Source organism: Aspergillus flavus, chromosome 1, assembly GCF_009017415.1.
Source record: "Aspergillus flavus chromosome 1, complete sequence".
Lineage (NCBI taxonomy): Eukaryota > Fungi > Ascomycota > Eurotiomycetes > Eurotiales > Aspergillaceae > Aspergillus > Aspergillus flavus.
The window spans coordinates 2888189-2906919 of record NC_092406.1 but is presented as its reverse complement, the minus strand read 5'-3'; the positions used below and the strand labels follow the sequence as shown (position 1 = coordinate 2906919).

Here is an 18731-nt window from a genome sequence, read left to right as displayed (position 1 = left end):
CACCAGAAAGATACCACCCAAAGAAAGAATCACTCATCCTCATCCACAGGTCTCACAACAACAAAATCCAACCCCGACTCTTCCAAAACCCTCTTCGAGAGCACCCACTCAACACCAAACAGTCCCGAATTAAACCGACACGACCAAAGCTCCCCAATCCCCGACTCTTCAGCCCGAAGTCTATGAATCTGCCTCACCATGTCCGCGACAGCAAGCTCAGTATTCCGAATAATGACATCAGGCGGACTGACCCTCTTCCCATAATTACGTGACGTGAACAAGCAGATGATCCAGTGTTTCTTGTCTTTGTCCTTGTAGTCTTTTTCCTGAGGCGGGATGATCAGAGCTGTGCCTTCTGGTAGTTGAATTTCTTTGTTTCTGGTAGATGATTGGGCATTGTTTGGCTGGTTTGGTGGATCTGAAGTTACTAGGTACTCTGGGCTGAATTTGTATTTTTGGCAATGGGAGTGGTAGATGTTGTATGCGGCTGGGTACTGTGTTTGTTAATGGTTGTGGGTGAGTTGGATAGGCTGGAGTTGGGTGATATAGTACCTTCTGCTTGAAGGCTTTTGCTATCCCACCACCCCAGGATCCGATACAGTTACATGCGTCTGAAATAGTCAAGTTAGTTGTAAGGACATCTTGATTATTTAGGCCACGTACGAATCAAGGCTGCCCCGTCTGGCGCGTCGAAGAGATCGCCTTGGATTTCTTTTATGCTGCCTTGGGTTGCCTTGGAAGCCATGGTGAGAGTATCTTTCGATTTCCTTCACTAGCGGCTTGTTGTGTTGGGACTCTCGAGTATAAAGAGACTTCCAAGCATTGAGATGAACAACAAGTAAGTCACGAGAGGAAGTTGCATTACGCGGCTCGTATTTGTCGATGATTACGGAGTGGTAGTTCGGGAAGTACGGATGATGTTAAACACAATAGAGCAATTGCCTCATAGCATGCTAAAAGATATCCTGAACTGATGTCGGTGTACACAATCAACTACAGCCAATACCTGCTAATGGCTTCTCAATGTTCCTAAGCCAGCTGGGCCAATTAATGAAAAGACAAACTGTGCTATGCCATACAACAAATCACACGATAAAAACTAATACAGAAAAGAAGGGAGAAAGGCCTATCATTACCGCTTGTCATCTGCTTCAGTAGGATTTTGCGCACGACGGGAAAGGAAGTGTCGCAGACTCTTGGATCCTCTAGTGTTGCCTTGGCCTGATGCTTCTACTTCTCGAGAGCCCTCGCTGTGGAAAGAATCATTTCCTTTCGCGGATATTGACATTTGAGCATCGGTCTCAGGGTCCCATGAAGAGGTTGTTGCCTCAGAACGAGGCGCGCTCTGAGTGCTGCTTGATTTCAGCCTTCTACTCAAGCCCCGTGAGATATTTCGAAGGATACCCGGGTCATCGTCATCGGTCCGGCGCTCATAGCGTGCGATCTCGCCCATGTAAGTTACACCATTTGTCGCAAAGTTCTCTTCAGGAACTGGAAGATAAAGGACTACGCCGCGGTTGGGTTCAATCTGCAGAAGATCCCTCAGAGCTGACTGGATCATAGTGGTGCAGCGAAGGTTGGTGATAGAGGCTATGAGGCATGGGAGTGCGTAGACCTTCAACAAATATGCTGGGTCCTTCGAGATACCAAAGCGAATACACACACCCTGCTGTATGATGACCATCATAGACGATTCGTCTTTCTCATAGATACGCGCTAAGCGAGACGAGATCGCCGAAGCAAGGACTTCGTTGTCTCTAACCTGGACCTACTATTAGTTCCTAGAGGCTCTCGAGATCTGAATGGAATGCTAGCACATCCTTACCGTCTTGCTTAGTTTAAGCTCAGCCACCATAGCTGATTTATACCTCAGGCGATCCCTGGATGATAGCTCTCGCCCGCGTGTGCTGAAAAAATCGTCAAAGTACTGGCTCTTTGTCCGATGCATTGGTTCGTCCTCAACACTTTTACGTATCACGTCGACAGACTTCGGGTCTGCAGGTGTGCCACAAGTCGATTTTTGAGCCATCGAATCATCATCATCTGTCTCCTCAATGAACATGGATGGCCTAGCGGGCGGTCTATCGAGCTTGTTTCGCTGCGCCATCGCCGTCTCGGAGACGGCTCTGACTGCCAAGGCCTGGAATGACACGGGTGATTCAAGAGTGGGAACTGTTGATGAAAGGCTCGCGGAGGACGTGGCCGAAGGGTCATGTCGTCGTCTCAGGAGAGATAAGTCCAGTATTTGATGTGCTGAGACCATCCTTTTTATCTTGTTGGAGAAGTGTCAGCTAACGATTAGGGCGACGATTCTTTAGCTATAGTTAAGTGCCGTGTAGCTAGAGAGCCTCACGCGAGTTGTTGAAAGTAGATCAAAGCTGACGAAAAACGAGGATGAAAGTAAAATACAGAGCATTGCAAGAGTCGTTCGGCTCTTCCCTTCTCCTTCCCTGGTTGACATCGTCGAGAGTTGGGCCTCTTAACTGCAAGAGGAAGGCACTACCTTCCATGTGGGAGGAGTGTACTTCCCCAGTGAGCATATTAGCTGTAACTACAGGATACTATGGAAATTAGTGATACTACCAGTCTCTGTGGGTTCAAGGCAGTGGTTCCATACCATTAAAAAATAAACTAAGAACGGTAGATATCTGAAGGTAGAAGCGCCACTGAAAGATAGTATGCCAGATACCTTTGCCCCAAGCCTTATCATTCGCATCTAATATGAAGTATGCGATGCTGAGGATTCAACTCCTTATTGATGGAGTCTTTCTTCCACGAACCAAGGCGAGCCTCCAGTGCAATCTCACGGACCAGCTCACGAAAAACGCGTCCACAATATAGAGATAAATGTATCACATCTGACAAGACTCCGGAAGCTTATATTCTTCATAGTCTGAGGAAGAGGGAGGCCTCGTTCTCGCAGCAGTGACTGGAGGCTGTTGTTCATTGTCAGACCAATTAGCGTATGCGTCATGATTTGATTAGTATGAATACACAGTTTATTATATTAGTTCTCCTTCTGCACTATATAGTATTCCGGGATACCAATTAGTCCACGGAGGTTGCAAGCATTAATTGACTTGACCATAGCTGTTGAAATCACTTGGTGGAGATGTAATTGAATGTGCTTTGATATACGGGAAGAAGACGGAAACAATGAATGAGAAAGGGTTTATATTGGGAAAATTGTAATGTACAAGTACTCTGTCCGATATTACAGCATGATAGTCGGACTTAAAATTGTTGAAGTGCTCTTTCATGACCCTTGAGGAATGATTGATTGAATTGAAGGGTGACTGAAAAACAATGTTACGGTCTTGGCAAATAAATGGTTCGCGTGCTGAGGACCTTAAGAGAAGTGATCAAATCAACCCGCGCAACGCGACCCTCATGAAGAGGACTCCCCCACCTACACCTTTCATTCGCTTAGACAAAGCATGATTCTAGTCTAAGGATCTCATTAAGATGGACGACGCGACAAAATCTCTGCTCACAGAGCATTTCAGCTACACTCCGCTGGTCAGTATTTCTGATAAACACTTTGTCTGAGACATGCGCCTCCCTTGCCCCTCATATGCCACTTTTTCTTGAGGTAACCAAAGCTAATACACTGATCGCAGTCCCTTGTAGATGACGTGATCAACTCGATCAACAACCTGATCTATCAAGCTATCTCGAGTCTCGAAGCCGGTTTACTCTCCACCCCTCCTGAACGTTTGGGCTTCTCGCATGCTACCAACGGTTCGACCATCCCGGACACTGACGAGGATGGGAACGTTGTTTACCCTGAGGCGAGGCTGGAGATAGAAGATGGACTACACAAACTTGAAACCCTCCTGGAGGCGACCGTCGACAAGGCGTTCGATAAGTTCGAGATTATTGTCCTGCGAAACTCCTTTCGAGTGGACGATGACTTGCTAGGATGGATTCGGTTGAAGCATTATGAGGTGCGCTATGTGCTTGGGTGACCTGGCTCTATGTACAAACTGACAATGTACCTTCTTTAGGGCCTGGATCTGAACCCGTCCCCCGATGCACCTACCCCGGACACGATCGTTGCTCTGCGCAAAAAACTACAAGAAACCAAGAAATTGAACCGAGCATTGAAACAAGAGACCGCTCGTAACGATGCGGTCATCTCACAGCTGCGATCGATCTTATCTGCCGTTAAAGGCGCCGACGGCGCGACAAGTGCGAAACAGGGGGGTGGCTCCGAGACGTCTGCACTTCCTACGAACAAAGACTTGGACCTGTCGTTCCTGACGGAGAGTCCGGCGGCCAAGCAACTACGAGTTGGCGCTGCTGTTGGATCAAATACCAAACACACACCGCTTACCACGAATACAACTTTTATATTATCTCAACTGCCTGCCCTGCAAGGGTTACTGAAGCAGCTCCGGCCCAAGCTAGCTACTCTGCCTAAATCAGCAGAAGCCACGGAAGCAGATTCTAAACGTGACCAGAGAAAGGAATACATCGAGAGTAGAATCCGCCTGCATCTCGAACGAACTGGCCAGCTTGGGGTGGGCAGTGACGGCAATCCTGTTGTCGCCGGACGAAAGATCGATATTTCCGAAGCGCAGGCGCTCGAGGCGGTCACAGGACTGCTTACGCAAGGTGACAAAATGTCAGAATAAGAATGACGATGGATGGAAATCAATGGCATGGTCATGCGCCATTGGCTATCGTGGTAGCAATCTATTTTGGCATAAGGTCAATATGGGCTTATGAAGACCAGGACACGCTCCATGTCTGCTGGTCCCGTCTGAATGGGACCACGTCCACTTTGTCCGACTGCAAGAGGTTTACGATCTTTTCGTCTTTCTTCTCGAGGGTAATAAACTCCTTCTGTTCCTCACCAATGCCATAAAATTGGCGACCGAACTTGCTCATGAAGCCTTCAACCACCTCAGGGGTGATGTCTTCCTCCTTGAGGATACCGTTTTCGCAGGCCTGCTCGAAGGAGTCCAGCACGACCTGGGTTGTGTATGGCTGAGTGAAGACTCCCGCCGCGATTTTGTCTCCGCCCCTCTTGGAGGCTGCGGGGTGAGGGGCACTATCGGAGCCGAAGAAGAATTTGGGGTTGCCAGATGCTGCTGTCCGCAGGAGAGCGTCACGATCCGCAGGCGTTTTAGCGACAGGCTTGCAGAAACAGAACGGGTCTCCAGCCCAGTTGTCGATGATGATAGAAAGATGATGGGCGGTAATGCTTTTATCCCTGACCGTCAGCACATATCCATTGCCAAGTGTAACCGGGGGACCAACGTTGCTGCCACAGTAGGGCCGCACTTCTTAACGGCTTCCACAGCAGCCGCTGTAGTGCAGTGCTCCAGAATAATGCGAAGCTTCGGGAAACGCTCGTGCAATTGCAACAAGGTGGGAAGGAAGCGCTCCTCCGCCGACAAGACAGTTACATCGCCAGTGGAAGGGACCTCTCCGTGAAGATTCAGAACCATGTCCTGACGCTCCATCTCTGCAAAGACCGGGTAAAATTGGGTGTAATCCACCACGCCAGAGGACGAGTTGGTGGTAACGCCTGCTGGGTAGCTCTTGACACCGGTGACGCCGCGCTTCTTGGCTTCGATGATGGTCTCCGGGGTCACGGACTCGTGGAGGTACAACGACATGAGGAAGTTCACATTGGGTTCAATGGCTTGCAGGCGCTTCTTGTAGTCGAGCGCGCGGTCGACAGTTGTCACTGGCGGCACCAGGTTGGGCTAAATTTGTCGTTCCAATCCCATGAGTAACGAATGTACTAGACCGAGGTCCATTGGAATCAATCAACTCCTTACCATGACGAAAACCGTGTTCACACCACCTTGTCTGATCGTAGGCGTAACAAGCTCCATCATATCACCATCGCGAAGGTGTACTGCGCACCGCACCTCGGTCAATTATTGTCTCGCAACCGTGGAGCACACTGGGGTAAACGCACCGTGGAAGTCGGCCGACGCGGGGAGCTTCACTCCCTGTAGCTTGGAGAGAGGCATAGTGAGAGGCGTATAAGTGTCGTTCTAGAAGTAAAAATCAGAATGACCAGTCAGAAGAGTCAGCTCAAGGTGGGAGGAGGAAGTCGCGTACCAGATGTCAAGTACTTTGCTGTCGAAGTTACTTTCCCTTTTCCCCGCCATGATTTTTTTCGCGGGGCAGCCTTTGCTTTGCTTTGATTGGGTGGGGCTCGTAAACTTACTACCGGACCGATAAATAAATGTACGACTCAAGTATTTCTCTGTTGACAGAATAACAACTACTACACTGGAGAAGGTCTTAAGACGATAGACTCGTGTCATCACCATAATCTATCAGGCGTTACTATTTGGTTGTTCTTTTATTTGACGTGAATAGCTATAATGCCAATTTGGCTGGCCCATGTTTATCCGAATCGAGTGTCTCTTCATCCTTCCACAACCGCCATGTCCAGGTCCCAAAGGTGTGCGAAGGACTTGATGAAAAATGTTTCTAGATGATCCCAGATGTATACGCTCCGTTGGTTCATATTATTCCTCATGTACGAGCCGAGGATCCACCGGTATTGGATACGAAGTACATAGGCTACGTTTTTAAGTTCGGGTTGGCTTAACAGGCTGTTCTGAGTGATACCCTTGGGCGGAGGGGCCCCGAACAGATTTTACAGCTCTTGCAAAGTTCTCCGCAGGACGGAGAGGCTGATATGCATTAGTCTGAGTAACCTGGAGCTGACTGGCTGGCCAATTGGACATTGTATACGGGCACACAGCAGCCACAGGGATTACCTCGACGCAGATCTGGATCACAGCGATCCTGAAGGTGGGAGCCATGACGGAGGGCAACAGGACGGATCGAACTCCGAAAGACGGGGTACGAAGGGTTTATGTGACAGCGAACTCGCAAAGCTACTACATTTTGCTGAATAAACGACGAGGGTCAGCCGAGGCAGAACATTGACTCATGCAGAGATAACAGCGAGGCTTCCAACTGCCATGTTAAAAGCGAGGTTTTTGGGGGGGAGATTCAATGATAGGTTCGTCGCGCCGCAGCCACATCCATGGATCTCACATCAGCCCTAGGCACCCGTTATTGGTTAGAGAATTGTGAGATCAAGAAATCCTGGCATTAAGTCATCTTATATGACTGATTCCTTGGAATTTGGATGGGTACATTCGGAAACGATTCATGTCTTGGACTAGACACTCAAGCCAATCGTGGCGTCGCATTCAAGTAATGCTGACGAGAGCAATGGAGTTGACAAATTCGTATAGGCTGCGTGCTGAGGCTCTAAAATATAGCATTTCAATAGTCTGTGAATGCTCCTGGTATTGCCTTTGTTGCTAAGGTTTAGGTACCTTCCTGTTATGCGAATCGACATGCTTTCAACATCCTTCCCCACCAGGATGTATATAAACTCCTATATCTCTGCTCATCACACGGGCCTTCTGCTGCTTAAGATCTATGTCTTTGTATAAGTCAGAACGTCAATGGAAGGTACACGACTATGGTTGCCACCGATAAGCCTACCATAACACCACGAGAGACGGCTACCTTACCTCCGACGAGTTCACCAGCTCCCTCTCCCCAAAACGGTGGCCTTGCAGCATGGGTGGGTGTGTTTGCTGGCTTTCTTTTGTTTTTCACTACCTGGGGGTTTTCGACGGCCTACGGCGCCTTCCAACACTTTTACCAGACGGATCTCTTGAGAGATAGCTCACCGTCAAAGCTATCGTGGATTGGCACTGTTAATGCCTTCTTTTTGATTTCCACTGGTGTTGTCGCTGGCCCACTGTTCGACCGGGGTTTCTTAATTCATCTAATGATTGCCGGATGCTTCTTGACTACGCTTGGCCTCATGATGTTAAGCCTTTCACAAACATACTACCAAGTGCTTTTATCCCAGGGTTTCTGCTGTGGAATCGGTAGTGGGCTCATCTATGTGCCTGCCTTGTCCCTAGTGTTAACCAGCTTTACGTCCCGCCGGGGGATTGCCCTCGGCATAGTGACCTGTGGTGCTAGTATTGGTATTGATCGATAACCTGATAGCTTACTGCAACACATCATGGCTAACGAGATTTAGGCGGGGTTCTATTTCCTATAATCTTCATACACTTGCAGCCTCACATCGGCTTCCCCTGGACGGCTCGAGTAATGGGGTTCATCCAACTAGGCTGTTCATGTATTGCGGTTCCTCTTCTCATAGCGACCACTAAGCCAAAACGCAGTTCCCCACGCCAATTAATCCATTGGGATGCGCTTAAGGAGTGGAACTTCAATGCCTGCGGGGTCGCTAATTTTCTCATGTTCATGGCCTATTTCGTACCACTATTCTATGTGCCTTTCTTTGCCTCGCAGGTACTCGAGACTTCGACAGATATGAGCTTTTATCTCGTGTCAATTCTGAATGCCGGTTCTGCCGTGGGTCGTTTAGGGTCGGCGTTGTTGACGCAAAGGCTAGGCGCTGGTTTGATCTTGAGTGTCAGTGTTACCACATCGGCGGCTTTGATTTTCGGTTGGATTGGCATCAACACTCAGGCCTCCTTCGTTGCATTTTGTGTGTTATTTGGCATCTCCTCTGGAGTTTTAATATCAGCAAATCCTTTGGTGATCGCGCATCCCGTTGTCTCGCCCAGTCCGGCTATTATTGGGACCCGTATGGGCATGCTGTGGTTTGCAGCGAGCCTGGGGGTGCTGATTGGGGCACCTATTGCGGGCGTTATCGAAGGCCATGGCGGAGGCAATGAGTACCTTGGGCTGCAGCTGTTCAGCGGTGCCATCATGACCGGCGGAGGGATTTTTATGATGGTGCCTCTACTGGCAGCTTGGCGATATGATTGCCATCAGAAAGAGCTAGAATAATACATCGGCTGAGGCCGAGAAAACCACGCTATATGACCTCAGTAAACATCTAAGTACCCTGTATCAAGGATCTCTGCTACTGTCATCGTCTTCGTTGGGTCAGGCTGTAGAACAGCACAGAGGAATACTACATCGTATTCCGGAACTCCCAGGGAAACTAAATGATCAGTCCAATGCTCATCGGAGTTCAGGCCTCCTTTCCCTCCCTCATCTGCGATACTGATGAAATCACAGTCTTGAAAATATTCAACCGAACGTAGGTCGAAGTCATGGCACTGTGCCCGCCAAATTGCTTCTATCTTTTGCTCGAAAGTGCCATCCTTGATGATTGAATCATATATACCAGGAGATTGAAAGCCAATCTGCGCTTGTAGAAGGTGGAAAAACTGTTTAGTCAGTATTTTCTCTTTTATCAAGTCCCGAACGTAGAAGAGAGTGTTCCTGCAATTCCCCATGCCCAGATATCAACACCGCCGGCCCAAGGCTTGCCAAAGAAAACCTCCGGACTTCAATAGGTGATTGGGTAATTTCGCCCGACCGGGGGCCATAACTAAATGAAACAAACATGTTATCATTGTGCTCTGTCAAAGAAAAATCAACTATTACCTACCCGATCCCAGATCTGCTAGTTTCACTTGTACCCGCATCGGAACGTTCTCGTCATCAGTAAATGGATTCTCATCATTGAATCCATTTAGAAGAACATTTTCCATCCTGAAGTCCATTTATTGCACTCAGCTTGTTTCTTCAACTTTGCTCTTTAATTGACCTACCACAATGTACAAGACCCTTCTCGTGAATCTCCTGTAGCCCCAAAAGCGCGAATTTCATAATATGCTTGACCTCTCTGAGAGTCAATGGTCTTTTTGTCCGTGCAGACCACAGAGTTTTCTCAAAAGGCTCTAAAACCATCATTGGTGGCTCCAAGTCAGAGCTTGGAGGAATGATATCTATCATCCTGCGGATATATTTTACAGAGCGAAAGAGGGATTGCATTTCTATCACTTTTCGAAAAGCTGCCCATTTTTCCCCAGGACGGTCTTCGGATTCCTGGTGTTTGATAACAACCTGATGATTATTGGAGCAGCTGGCCTTCCACACGTTTGGGATTCTCCGCTGTACTAAGGGAGCGAGTAAAACATAAGTTTTTTTCACTCTCCCCTAAAAGCTGCATCCCTTTCTGAAGCAACGCAGGGATCATTGTAACTCTCAGGCCAAGCTAACACGGCTAGACAATGATTCGATGTGTTCATGGTCTATTTTGCATTCGATAGATGAGATATCTGTGGTGGTTGCAAGAAGGACTCCGTAGTATTTGGCTATAGGCCGGAACAATCTTTGTTCCAAAGTGGAGCCCTTCTTTTGTCCCAATATCTTTTGACTTCGTAAAACAAAACAAGTGATATAATTCAAGACCAATGACTTTGTCTATCGAGATATGCTGTAGCCGCCGATCATACACTACGAAACCAGGTGGCGTCTTCTATGAGCGTATAATAGGGCGAGGATGATCAATAATCGTGAAGTCCATGCATCGTGAACGCCTACCCAGAATAGCCGCTGATTGGCCTATCCGAGTGCATCTTCTTCCCATTAAGCGCCCTGGTCAGTCTAGAGCGAGAGCGCATTGACCTATGTTTATTTTACTTGGCTAAGGTATGGTGGTACAGGAACCTGCAGAAGTTAATTTGTGTATGAGCGGTTAATCCGAGTCCTTGACTGGTGCGATAAATCTATATTAGGGTATCTCGGCATTTGTGACTGGGAAGAATCCACTGATGGACTGCGCGTAGAATGCCTCGAGCTGTAATTTCTAAACTCTCCATGTTTCTCCAGGGTTACAAAATCCTTCATTATCCCTTATTTTGCTGATTTTCCTAGCCGTTGTGCTCGTCGCTCGCTTTATATTTGTCTGAGTCCCTCCTTTCTTACTCTTCTTCTGTCTTTATCTGTAGAGGTTGCAGGCAACTCTCGTCTCCTAATTAATTCGGAATTGTGCAATACTATTCTCTGTTTTTGTTTCTATCAGTCCCCTGTCTTCAGATTGAACTTGATATGGATACCGGCTCAACCACTTCGGTCTCCTACCATGTGTCCTGCGCCTCCGATGCAGACGAGTCGAAATATCTCCAAAGGGTTCAATACCTTCGTTGGGTTCGACTCGCTCTCGGGATCATCATCTTTGGCGTCGCGGTCTCTATCATAGGGTGTGAAGCAGTCCCCTTCCAGCATTATCGAGCGACATCAGCATACGGCAAGGTCGGATTATATCTCTGGCCCTTGAACTTCGACATCCGTCCGACCGTCGCATTGCTGTCCTGTGGTTGCATAATTGCCTTTCTAAATTTGACATACACCATTATCACTCTCCTTCCTTCCGTGAGTTACTACCATCTGTCTCATGCTGGTTATGCCACAGATGACTCAGTGTACTAACTATCCCAGCCCCACGCACATATCAAACGACAAAACCTCGCTTCGACAGCCGTCGCCATCTCAGGATTCCTCACTGCCTTAGTGGGACTCATCTTCGCCATCCATCTCCCAGGCACAAATCCCCCCAACGGGTTCGCGAAAGTAGAAACACTGCATTCATGGACTTGCAAATGGAAAACCGTGCATGGTCCACTGTCGCCGAAGGTGGATGACGCAGTCACTCCACCACCTGCTCATTTCGCGCGTGACTGTGCTCTCACTCGGGCGTCTTTTATTCTGACAGGACTGGCTGTCGGGTTAGCGATTCTCATGGGAGTTGCGGCTGGTGTTGGGGTTTGTTTTGAGAGAAGTGTGTCTCAGCAACGAGAACAGGATACTTCTCCGTTGAGGAAGATCAATATCATGGCGAAGTATCCGGGTGTTTGAATCTTTTTGTCTTAGTATTAGAGATTGGATGATGGGGGTCTATTTGGGTGTTGGCACATGCTGCTGGGTTCATCGTTGTCCTGGGAGGACTTTTTAGGGGCTTTGGCTATTACTGTGGTTGTCTCTGGTTAGGCATATGTATGTACGGTAATTTCCAGGAATGGGAGTATTTCTTCTGGTATTGTTCACTTTAAAAGTATGCCATGCGTAGTATGTAATCACTTTCCAACGCCAAAAACTAAATCCCAAAATCCTAAATCCTAGCCCTCAACCTCAAATCATCAAACGGCAACCCCAAAAACTCCCACATAAAATGCCACCGATCACTCCCAAAGAACGGCTCCCCCTTTCCCTCCCCATTCACCACCCAAAACCACGGGCACCCGAACGCCCCCAACTCCTTCACGACCCTCTCCGTCGTCGCCGCCAACTCAGCCTTGACCTCAGGCGTTCCCGCGGCGGTGATAATCTTCTCTACTTCCTGGGCACTAAATACGTTTCTCAGAGCCGTGGCCAGATTCTCAGGCTTAGAAATGTCCAATTGGCCATTCCACATTGTCTCGAAGCAGCTCTGGAAAGCTGCGGAGAAAGTTTGGCTGGGGTGGTGCTTTTTGATGTAGGTTAGGGCTCGTTGGGGCTGTTTTTTATGTTAGTTTTCATTTGATGAGACCTTGATGGCTGGGTTTTCGAGTATGTATAGATAGGTCCCGATATGGTTTATTGATAAGAAGACATAAAGAAAAAAAAAAAATAAAAATACCAAAAGCGACAAGATCGGGAACCAAGAGGGAACTTCGAAATCATGACCGAAGTATTTCTGGGCTCGTTTGCCGTCGTATTTTGAGTAGGCGGCTTTGGCGGGGAGGGTCCAGGGGGGTTTGTTTCCTTTTTTTTTTTTAAGATATATTCTTTAGAGTCGTTCTAAGAGGGAAGTAGAGCGCAAACGAACGAAAGAGAGGTTGTATGTGTATGGGTAAAGAGATAGGGCATACCACTGCCTACATTGATTCCTCCTAGAAAGACGGGGATATATCTATAGAGGAAATTAGTCAGGATCTATCCGACTAGTGAAATAATATAAGAGTAGTATGGCATACTCGATTTCAACGCCCAGACTCTCCAACGCAGCAGCATTCTTCTGCAGATATGTGAAGGCGTAGAAGCTGTATGGCGACACTTTTCTCATGTGATTGCTATCAGCGATTGATTCGATTCAGTGATGGTTTCTTGGAATGATGACCTACCGCAGTCGAGGTAGCATTCGATTTTCTTGCCCATTTTCACACTTTCTTTCGTTGTTTGTCTTTGGGTGATTGTTGGGTACGAGTACTGTTTATGAAGTTGGGGTTTTGAGGTGGTGTTGATCGGTGGGGATGCCGAGGATGTTCGTGTTCGTTTGGCCGACGTCGGGTCGGCTTTGGGGTAGTGTGATGTTTATCTATATTAACTGGATATTATGTACGGGGACATTTATGTACGGGGACATAGGAGATGGGTAAGGTTTATGGATCGATTTGGGGGTATGCCGTTGGGTCGCAAATTATCCAGTATAGGTCGAGACTCGAGATGTTAGTCAACTGGTCGTCCGGCGTTGGCATTGATCTTCACCTACACGGTCTTATATCTAATGGTTTGTTCAATTTCAATGTTACAATTTCGAACAGGGCTACATATGAGGAATTCCAATAAAACATATCATAATTCCAATTTACTATGAATTGAAGGTGAAGTATACACTTCCTTTCATGGCCATTCATGCGTAGCAATCAACCAGTTGAAGCCAGCTTACCATCCGCAGCCTGCTCTGCACAAAGCAAACGGTCAACAAAAGCCTGTCCTCTTTCATTCAGATTCGGATATCTAGAAAGAGCATAGAGATCTCGCCAAAACTCTCTTCCTTCCTCATACCCAGACAGACGCACACGCAGCAATGCCTTCCACTCCGCATCTTCTGCCGTGAAACCAATACTGGTAGCCACATACTCCCACCAGACAGGGAAATGACCAGCCGATTCCCAATCTAGGATGCCGACTAGTTCGCCATCCTTGACAAGAATGTTTTGGCAGTTGAGATCCCCGTGGGTAAATGTGTAAGGGGTACAGATGGGCAGAGGCCGATCTTTGAATTGTGTCAGCACGGGTGACGGTACCTCTTTCAATGCCTGCATTAGAGCATCATGTAGTTGTTTATCGGAGTCTAGCGGACCGTAGGGCTTACCTTCATAGATTAGAAAGAGCCAGTTGGAGTATAATGGACCGCCGTCGATATTTTACATGATGGGTGATTGGAACTGTCGCAATTGCTGTATGTACTCCGGCCACTTGGTCTGCGATGTGCTCCTTCTGGGGCTGCGATCATGTAGGCCAGGCTTCTTCGATTGTCTGACCGTTTAGACGATTCATAAGAATAAAGTACCGATCAGAGTCGTCGGTCCATTCCCTGATGACTGATGGGATGGGAATCGTGGTGTGCTGTTCGAGAAATTCGATGTTTTGAACCTCGATCTTTGGTGGCTGATTCAGCCGCTCTTTTAGGATGAGATTCGAACCGAGAGACCATACACCTCAATCTCCGGCGCCGTAGAAGAGTTTCACATGGCTGGAATAACTGCAATACCGTTGCTTGGAAGTAGACCAGTTGCAAGCCGGGCATACGGTATCGGACACCTTTTCAGACGTCGTCATGACTTCGGTCATCGCCTAGGATGAGGATCTAGTCGATGTTTAGATGGGGAAAGAAAAAACAGGGACAAATGATTTATATTAAGAGTATATCAGCTGGCGGGCTTATGTTGACCGCCAGTCTTTTGAACCGGTTCCGCTCATCCTTTCACTTGGTGTGCAACTGTGGTTGTGATACAGCAGAAAGGGTACAACCTAACCACAAGTAGTTGCCCATGACCAGTCTCGTGACTGGGCTATTCGTGTTGAGGTTTATTGTATGGTTATGAGACGGCATTTGGTTAGGAGAACTTGTCATATTGCGTGGATAGTTAAGTATGAGACTAGGGTAGTTTGAACATTGCATAGAACATTGGTTGGATAGAAAAACGTAAATCTAAGCCTATCTATATCTTCGCCCGCAGCTTCGTACTGTCCATCCTCACCCCCTCGTCATCCTGTTCGGCTACTTCCAGCACTGGCAGCTTCTTTGGCATAATGCGTCGTGGATTAGAACCAGGGATCACTGAGTACTTCGAGAAATCTGAGACTCCGCAGTATTGGCGCAAGAAGTCCTCGTCGAGCGCCAACATTCCGTTCACGGTCTCTGCTGGTGAATTTAAAATGCCGATCACGGCATCGGAGAACACAGTCTGCATTGCCGGATTAGATATATGATACTAATGCTGTGAATGAACTTACAGGCTTCCTAAGGTCGGCTTTACGAGAAGGGTCTTTTGACGTAGTCACTTCCGTCGCAGCTGACTCGGTGCTCTGCATACGTAAGTTACCATCCACAGGAAACAATTTGCACTGTGTAAGTGACATACCGTAGCTGGCCAAAGACTGGTAACCGCCATATCCTTATGACCCTGTCTCACAAAATCCATCGCAAGACCTCGGGTAAGAACGCTCATCGCGACTTTGCCTGCGGTGTGTCAGCATTACATATTCCCCAGACAACTGGATGTCAAAAGTGAGCAACAAACCCATAGCATAAGCCGTCTTGCCCCTGAAAAACCTCGAATAGATAGGCGGCGACACAACAATGATACGTCCCTTCCACGCATTTCTCTCAAATTCAGGCAGCGCCGCCTGCACAGTGGCATACAACCCCTCAGGGTTAACCCGCTGCATAAGCTGAAACCGCTTCGTCGGCGTGTTTGCGACAGACGACCACCAAATTGCCCCAGAGTTGTAGACAAGGACGTCCAGTCTGCCCGCGAGACGCACGGTTTCTTTCACCATGTTCTCAACTTGGGAGACATCGCGGACATCGACCTGGATTGCGAAGGCTTTGCCACCGGCTTCTTTGATCTCGCGCTCAACAGTGGCGATTGTTGATTTGTTGGAGTTGGGGTCTGGTGGGAAAGGGACTGTTTCATAGGCATTCGATGTGGTTTTGGCTGCCACGACGACTGAAGTTTTCTTTAGTTGTTGTTTTCGTTGATTGATTATTGTGGGGTGTGGAGGTACATACCTGTGTAGTCGTTCTTCGCTAGGTCAATGGCGATTTGACGGCCTAGGCCCCGTGAGGCGCCTACAACTAGGGCAACCGGTTTGGGTAATGTCATTGTTGGAGCTTGACTCTGTCGTGGACTCGTACAGGAAGTTGTAGGTTCCTCTTCAGACTGCGCGCAGTGGGGGCTATTCCTTTTTATATACGAACATGGAAGTATTGTAAGTATCTAACCCCGGATTTGACCACCTTACTTTTATCCTCGGGACGTGGGCTGTTGTGTTTTGTCATTCGTGTCGTGACCGAATTTATTGTTGGATGCCGACCCGAGCTCGGCTCGGCCCATTTATACAACAACATTATTATTCTCCACCGTGGGTAGGACTATACATGATGTTCTCACGTATTCATCACGCCAGATTTGGCCGCCATAATTTTGAAAGTTCGTATTTAGTGTTCCTACAGCTGCAGTCTTGTCTCTACTTTTCCGGACTATAATGACCGGTATTCAGGAGACTTTTCGAGAAAGTTTTTGGCCTATGAATCATCTAGGGCAACACAACGATTTGAGACCTTAGACCGGGTCCCAGTTGAGGAAGTACTCTGCCGTCCTCTATGGCCTGTATTGAAGGGTTGTCCTCGATGTTGGTTATCGACTCGTCGTCTGCAAAAGACAGGGGATGCAAGTCCACCTGTACTCTTTCCTGACAACGAAAAACAAGTCGTTATAAATGAAAAGCGGAAACGGCAGGGTCAGAATTCAATACTGCTTTAGACACACATTGCATCTCAGGCTGACCTTCACTGGCAACCCGTCGCTCACCTCAGCCATAGCTGTGGAAGCTTTAAGCAGTGGATCTTCAGTGATGTGCGACTATTGATGCTTGGCCTTGTTGCGCCTAGAGCCCAGGTCGAACCCGACAGGTTGTTTTACAACCAATGTATTACCAAACACGGCCATTGACACGGTTTTTAGTTCCTTCTGCATGATTAGGTGCAGTACTCAAATGGCTTGAGTTCTAACAACCCTAATTGAGAATCAGGTAGCATTGTCTGCCCCCTGTGAATTCCCAATTCGGATAATCTCCCGAAGATTTCGCAGCACCGCAGTAGGTTCGCAGCTTTCTAGTGCATCCCCAAGATCGCCTGGGGAGATATCATCAGCGCTACCGGGAGTAGCGCCGGAGCCAGATCCGAATGACGTGGTTTCGACCTCACGGGATGCAGTACCCGACCCATGAGACCGAAGCAAGGCAGTCTGTCGCCTCTGAGTTTCTCGCGCCAGGATCTGAAATACAACCCTGCTCTGCGGAAGAACCACCTGCTGTAGCTTTGGCCTTTTGAAGGATGTTGGTCTCCGAGGTGCTTCGGGGTCATCTTGTTTGTCTCCAATTGCACGTTTGTGACATTCCTCCACAGCGACCGACAGTAGTTTGTTGAATTGGTCTGGGGCTGTCATTGTTTGGAAGAACTCCAAGAATAGCGTTGCAATGGGCCATGTCTTGGCCAAGGCCTCTAGTAGTTCGAGATTGGACTCCAGTGTCAACCTGATACCGTGTAGGAGAGATGGTAATGAAGCATCCATTTGATGCTTCAAGGTTACGAAGGACGTTACGGCGTGGCAGATTCTATACACATGTTAGGATAATGAAATAAGACACAAGTATGAATGGGCAGCATACATGAACGTAGGCGAGTATTGAAGCTCATTATGTGAAAGAAGCGTCTCCATAATTGAGACAATGGTTGAAGCAGCATGAAAAGCCGAGCTCTGGGATTCTTTGGATGAAAACGGGGCCTGTAGTAGATGCAGCTGGCATACGATTGTGCTGAGGGCCGTTAGCACACTACAAGCTTTCTATGTAATAGACAAACTTACTAGAATGTAGAAAATAGTATCGCTGACAGAAACGTATGGCGCGTCTGCCTCCAATGTAGCTCTGGCGGACAGGCCACGAGCCATTCGTTTAACCCAAGCTCGCACTGGGCAGCCCCAGCACTGCGAGCGTCCTGAGTAGACCTTGCAGAAAGGTTCAAACACAAACCCAGATCCATAAGCTGGCAGAGTTTAACATACTCCATGAAGAACCTAGCCTGAACTTCACCTGTCGGCTCAGATGGTGCATTTCCATCATACTCGACAAAATCACTCTCTGTTAGTGGCTCTACCGTGCAGTAGTTTGGATTAATATGCAATGGCCGGCCAAACGCTGCGGCTACGGAGCGGTCGCGGGTATACAGTGTCCACCATATCCGCTTGCGGAGGCCTCGTTCTGATGGCTGGAGGCCAGTGTACCTTTCACTAATTCGCTTAGTTGGGACCGAGAAACCATTGACTCGATGTTTTACCTATCATGTAGTCCAAGTTCCTGTGCCAAAGCAATACCCAGCCGACTCCAGTAGAATATCCCGCTTTCAGTAAGATCTTTGACCAGTCAACACAACTGAAAATGAATCAAGGTGGTCGTGGAGGCATACCGTCAGGGCCTTCCCAATAAGCACCTAGCAATACCACAGCTTGAACGACAGTTATAAGGTTAGTCTCATAACCAGCATCATATAGTGCCTTAGCTTTCTTATAGAACGTTCGCGGCGATACGGTATACTCTTTTGATCTCTGTTCGCTGGTAGAGCATCGAGATGCAACCATGAGCATCGCTTGTAGCAGTAGAATCGACGGCGAGTCTTCCGCACTTTCATACTGCCTCAAGAAAGCATCACGGTCTACCACCGGCAGTATTGGCGCTACCCATTTGAAGAATACCTCCACAAGCGTATCCTGGACAGCTTTAGGCGGGAGACGAAAAGCATCTCGACGGTGTAGGATTTCGAGTTCAAGCGGCTCCAGATGATCGGGATGACATGTTGAGTGATATTCTGCCATAGAGAACTATTACTAGTAATGTAAGTCGAGGAAGATTGA

The 18731-nt window shown here is 48.0% G+C and overlaps 11 protein-coding genes across 11 annotated transcripts; 3 read left to right on the top strand and 8 right to left on the bottom strand.

The window, feature by feature from the left end:
* Nucleotides 1–29: 29 nt before the first annotated feature.
* Nucleotides 30–745, bottom strand: F9C07_1081 (uncharacterized protein; the record flags this gene model as incomplete). The annotated part of the gene is made up of 3 exons (XM_041288429.2): nt 30–494; nt 553–611; nt 664–745. The coding sequence occupies 3 exons, from the start codon at nt 743–745 to the stop codon at nt 30–32; spliced, it is 606 nt and encodes a 201-aa protein (XP_041140875.2).
* Nucleotides 746–1132: 387 nt separating this feature from the next.
* On the bottom strand, nt 1133–3343 carry F9C07_2279389 (MIF domain protein; the record flags this gene model as incomplete). Its single annotated transcript, XM_071510364.1, has 3 exons — nt 2618–3343; nt 1826–2561; nt 1133–1768 (listed from the first exon to the last, which is right to left on the bottom strand). Exons 2-3 carry the CDS (start codon nt 2261–2263, stop codon nt 1133–1135), a joined length of 1074 nt encoding a protein of 357 aa, XP_071365759.1. The 5' UTR covers nt 2264–2561; nt 2618–3343.
* On the bottom strand, nt 2311–2893 carry F9C07_1069757 (uncharacterized protein). The gene is made up of 2 exons (XM_071507474.1): nt 2618–2893; nt 2311–2561 (listed from the first exon to the last, which is right to left on the bottom strand). Exons 1-2 carry the CDS (start codon nt 2714–2716, stop codon nt 2373–2375), a joined length of 288 nt encoding a protein of 95 aa, XP_071365758.1. The 5' UTR covers nt 2717–2893; the 3' UTR covers nt 2311–2372.
* Nucleotides 3344–3465: 122 nt separating the features above from the next.
* Nucleotides 3466–4637, top strand: F9C07_1079 (putative MIND kinetochore complex component Mtw1; the record flags this gene model as incomplete). Its single annotated transcript, XM_041284121.1, has 3 exons — nt 3466–3519; nt 3621–3947; nt 4008–4637. The coding sequence occupies 3 exons, from the start codon at nt 3466–3468 to the stop codon at nt 4635–4637; spliced, it is 1011 nt and encodes a 336-aa protein (XP_041140876.1).
* Nucleotides 4638–4725: 88 nt separating this feature from the next.
* On the bottom strand, nt 4726–5990 carry F9C07_1078 (dihydroorotase, homodimeric type; the record flags this gene model as incomplete). Its single annotated transcript, XM_071507487.1, has 4 exons — nt 4726–5218; nt 5254–5717; nt 5793–5872; nt 5936–5990. 4 exons carry the CDS (start codon nt 5988–5990, stop codon nt 4726–4728), a joined length of 1092 nt encoding a protein of 363 aa, XP_071365757.1.
* Nucleotides 5991–7471: 1481 nt separating this feature from the next.
* F9C07_1077 (major facilitator superfamily domain-containing protein) lies at nt 7472–8826 on the top strand (the record flags this gene model as incomplete). The annotated part of the gene is made up of 2 exons (XM_041284122.1): nt 7472–7991; nt 8048–8826. The coding sequence occupies 2 exons, from the start codon at nt 7472–7474 to the stop codon at nt 8824–8826; spliced, it is 1299 nt and encodes a 432-aa protein (XP_041140878.1).
* A 2055-nt stretch (nt 8827–10881) lies between these two features.
* F9C07_1076 (uncharacterized protein) lies at nt 10882–11688 on the top strand (the record flags this gene model as incomplete). The annotated part of the gene is made up of 2 exons (XM_041284125.1): nt 10882–11205; nt 11272–11688. The coding sequence occupies 2 exons, from the start codon at nt 10882–10884 to the stop codon at nt 11686–11688; spliced, it is 741 nt and encodes a 246-aa protein (XP_041140880.1).
* A 151-nt stretch (nt 11689–11839) lies between these two features.
* F9C07_2279383 (thioredoxin-like protein) lies at nt 11840–13856 on the bottom strand. The gene is made up of 6 exons (XM_071510363.1): nt 13487–13856; nt 12933–13412; nt 12786–12864; nt 12681–12721; nt 12449–12573; nt 11840–12325 (listed from the first exon to the last, which is right to left on the bottom strand). Exons 2-6 carry the CDS (start codon nt 12964–12966, stop codon nt 11942–11944), a joined length of 663 nt encoding a protein of 220 aa, XP_071365756.1. The 5' UTR covers nt 12967–13412; nt 13487–13856; the 3' UTR covers nt 11840–11941.
* On the bottom strand, nt 13455–13856 carry F9C07_1074 (uncharacterized protein; the record flags this gene model as incomplete). Its single annotated transcript, XM_071507483.1, has 1 exon — nt 13455–13856. The coding sequence occupies one exon, from the start codon at nt 13854–13856 to the stop codon at nt 13455–13457; it is 402 nt and encodes a 133-aa protein (XP_071365755.1).
* A 900-nt stretch (nt 13857–14756) lies between these two features.
* On the bottom strand, nt 14757–15923 carry F9C07_1073 (short chain dehydrogenase family protein; the record flags this gene model as incomplete). Its single annotated transcript, XM_041288434.1, has 5 exons — nt 14757–15002; nt 15052–15123; nt 15180–15277; nt 15339–15767; nt 15830–15923. 5 exons carry the CDS (start codon nt 15921–15923, stop codon nt 14757–14759), a joined length of 939 nt encoding a protein of 312 aa, XP_041140882.1.
* Nucleotides 15924–16847: 924 nt separating this feature from the next.
* On the bottom strand, nt 16848–18692 carry F9C07_2227896 (fungal-specific transcription factor domain-containing protein; the record flags this gene model as incomplete). The annotated part of the gene is made up of 5 exons (XM_041288435.1): nt 16848–17436; nt 17491–17637; nt 17688–18110; nt 18158–18233; nt 18287–18692. The coding sequence occupies 5 exons, from the start codon at nt 18690–18692 to the stop codon at nt 16848–16850; spliced, it is 1641 nt and encodes a 546-aa protein (XP_041140883.1).
* Nucleotides 18693–18731: the final 39 nt, after the last annotated feature.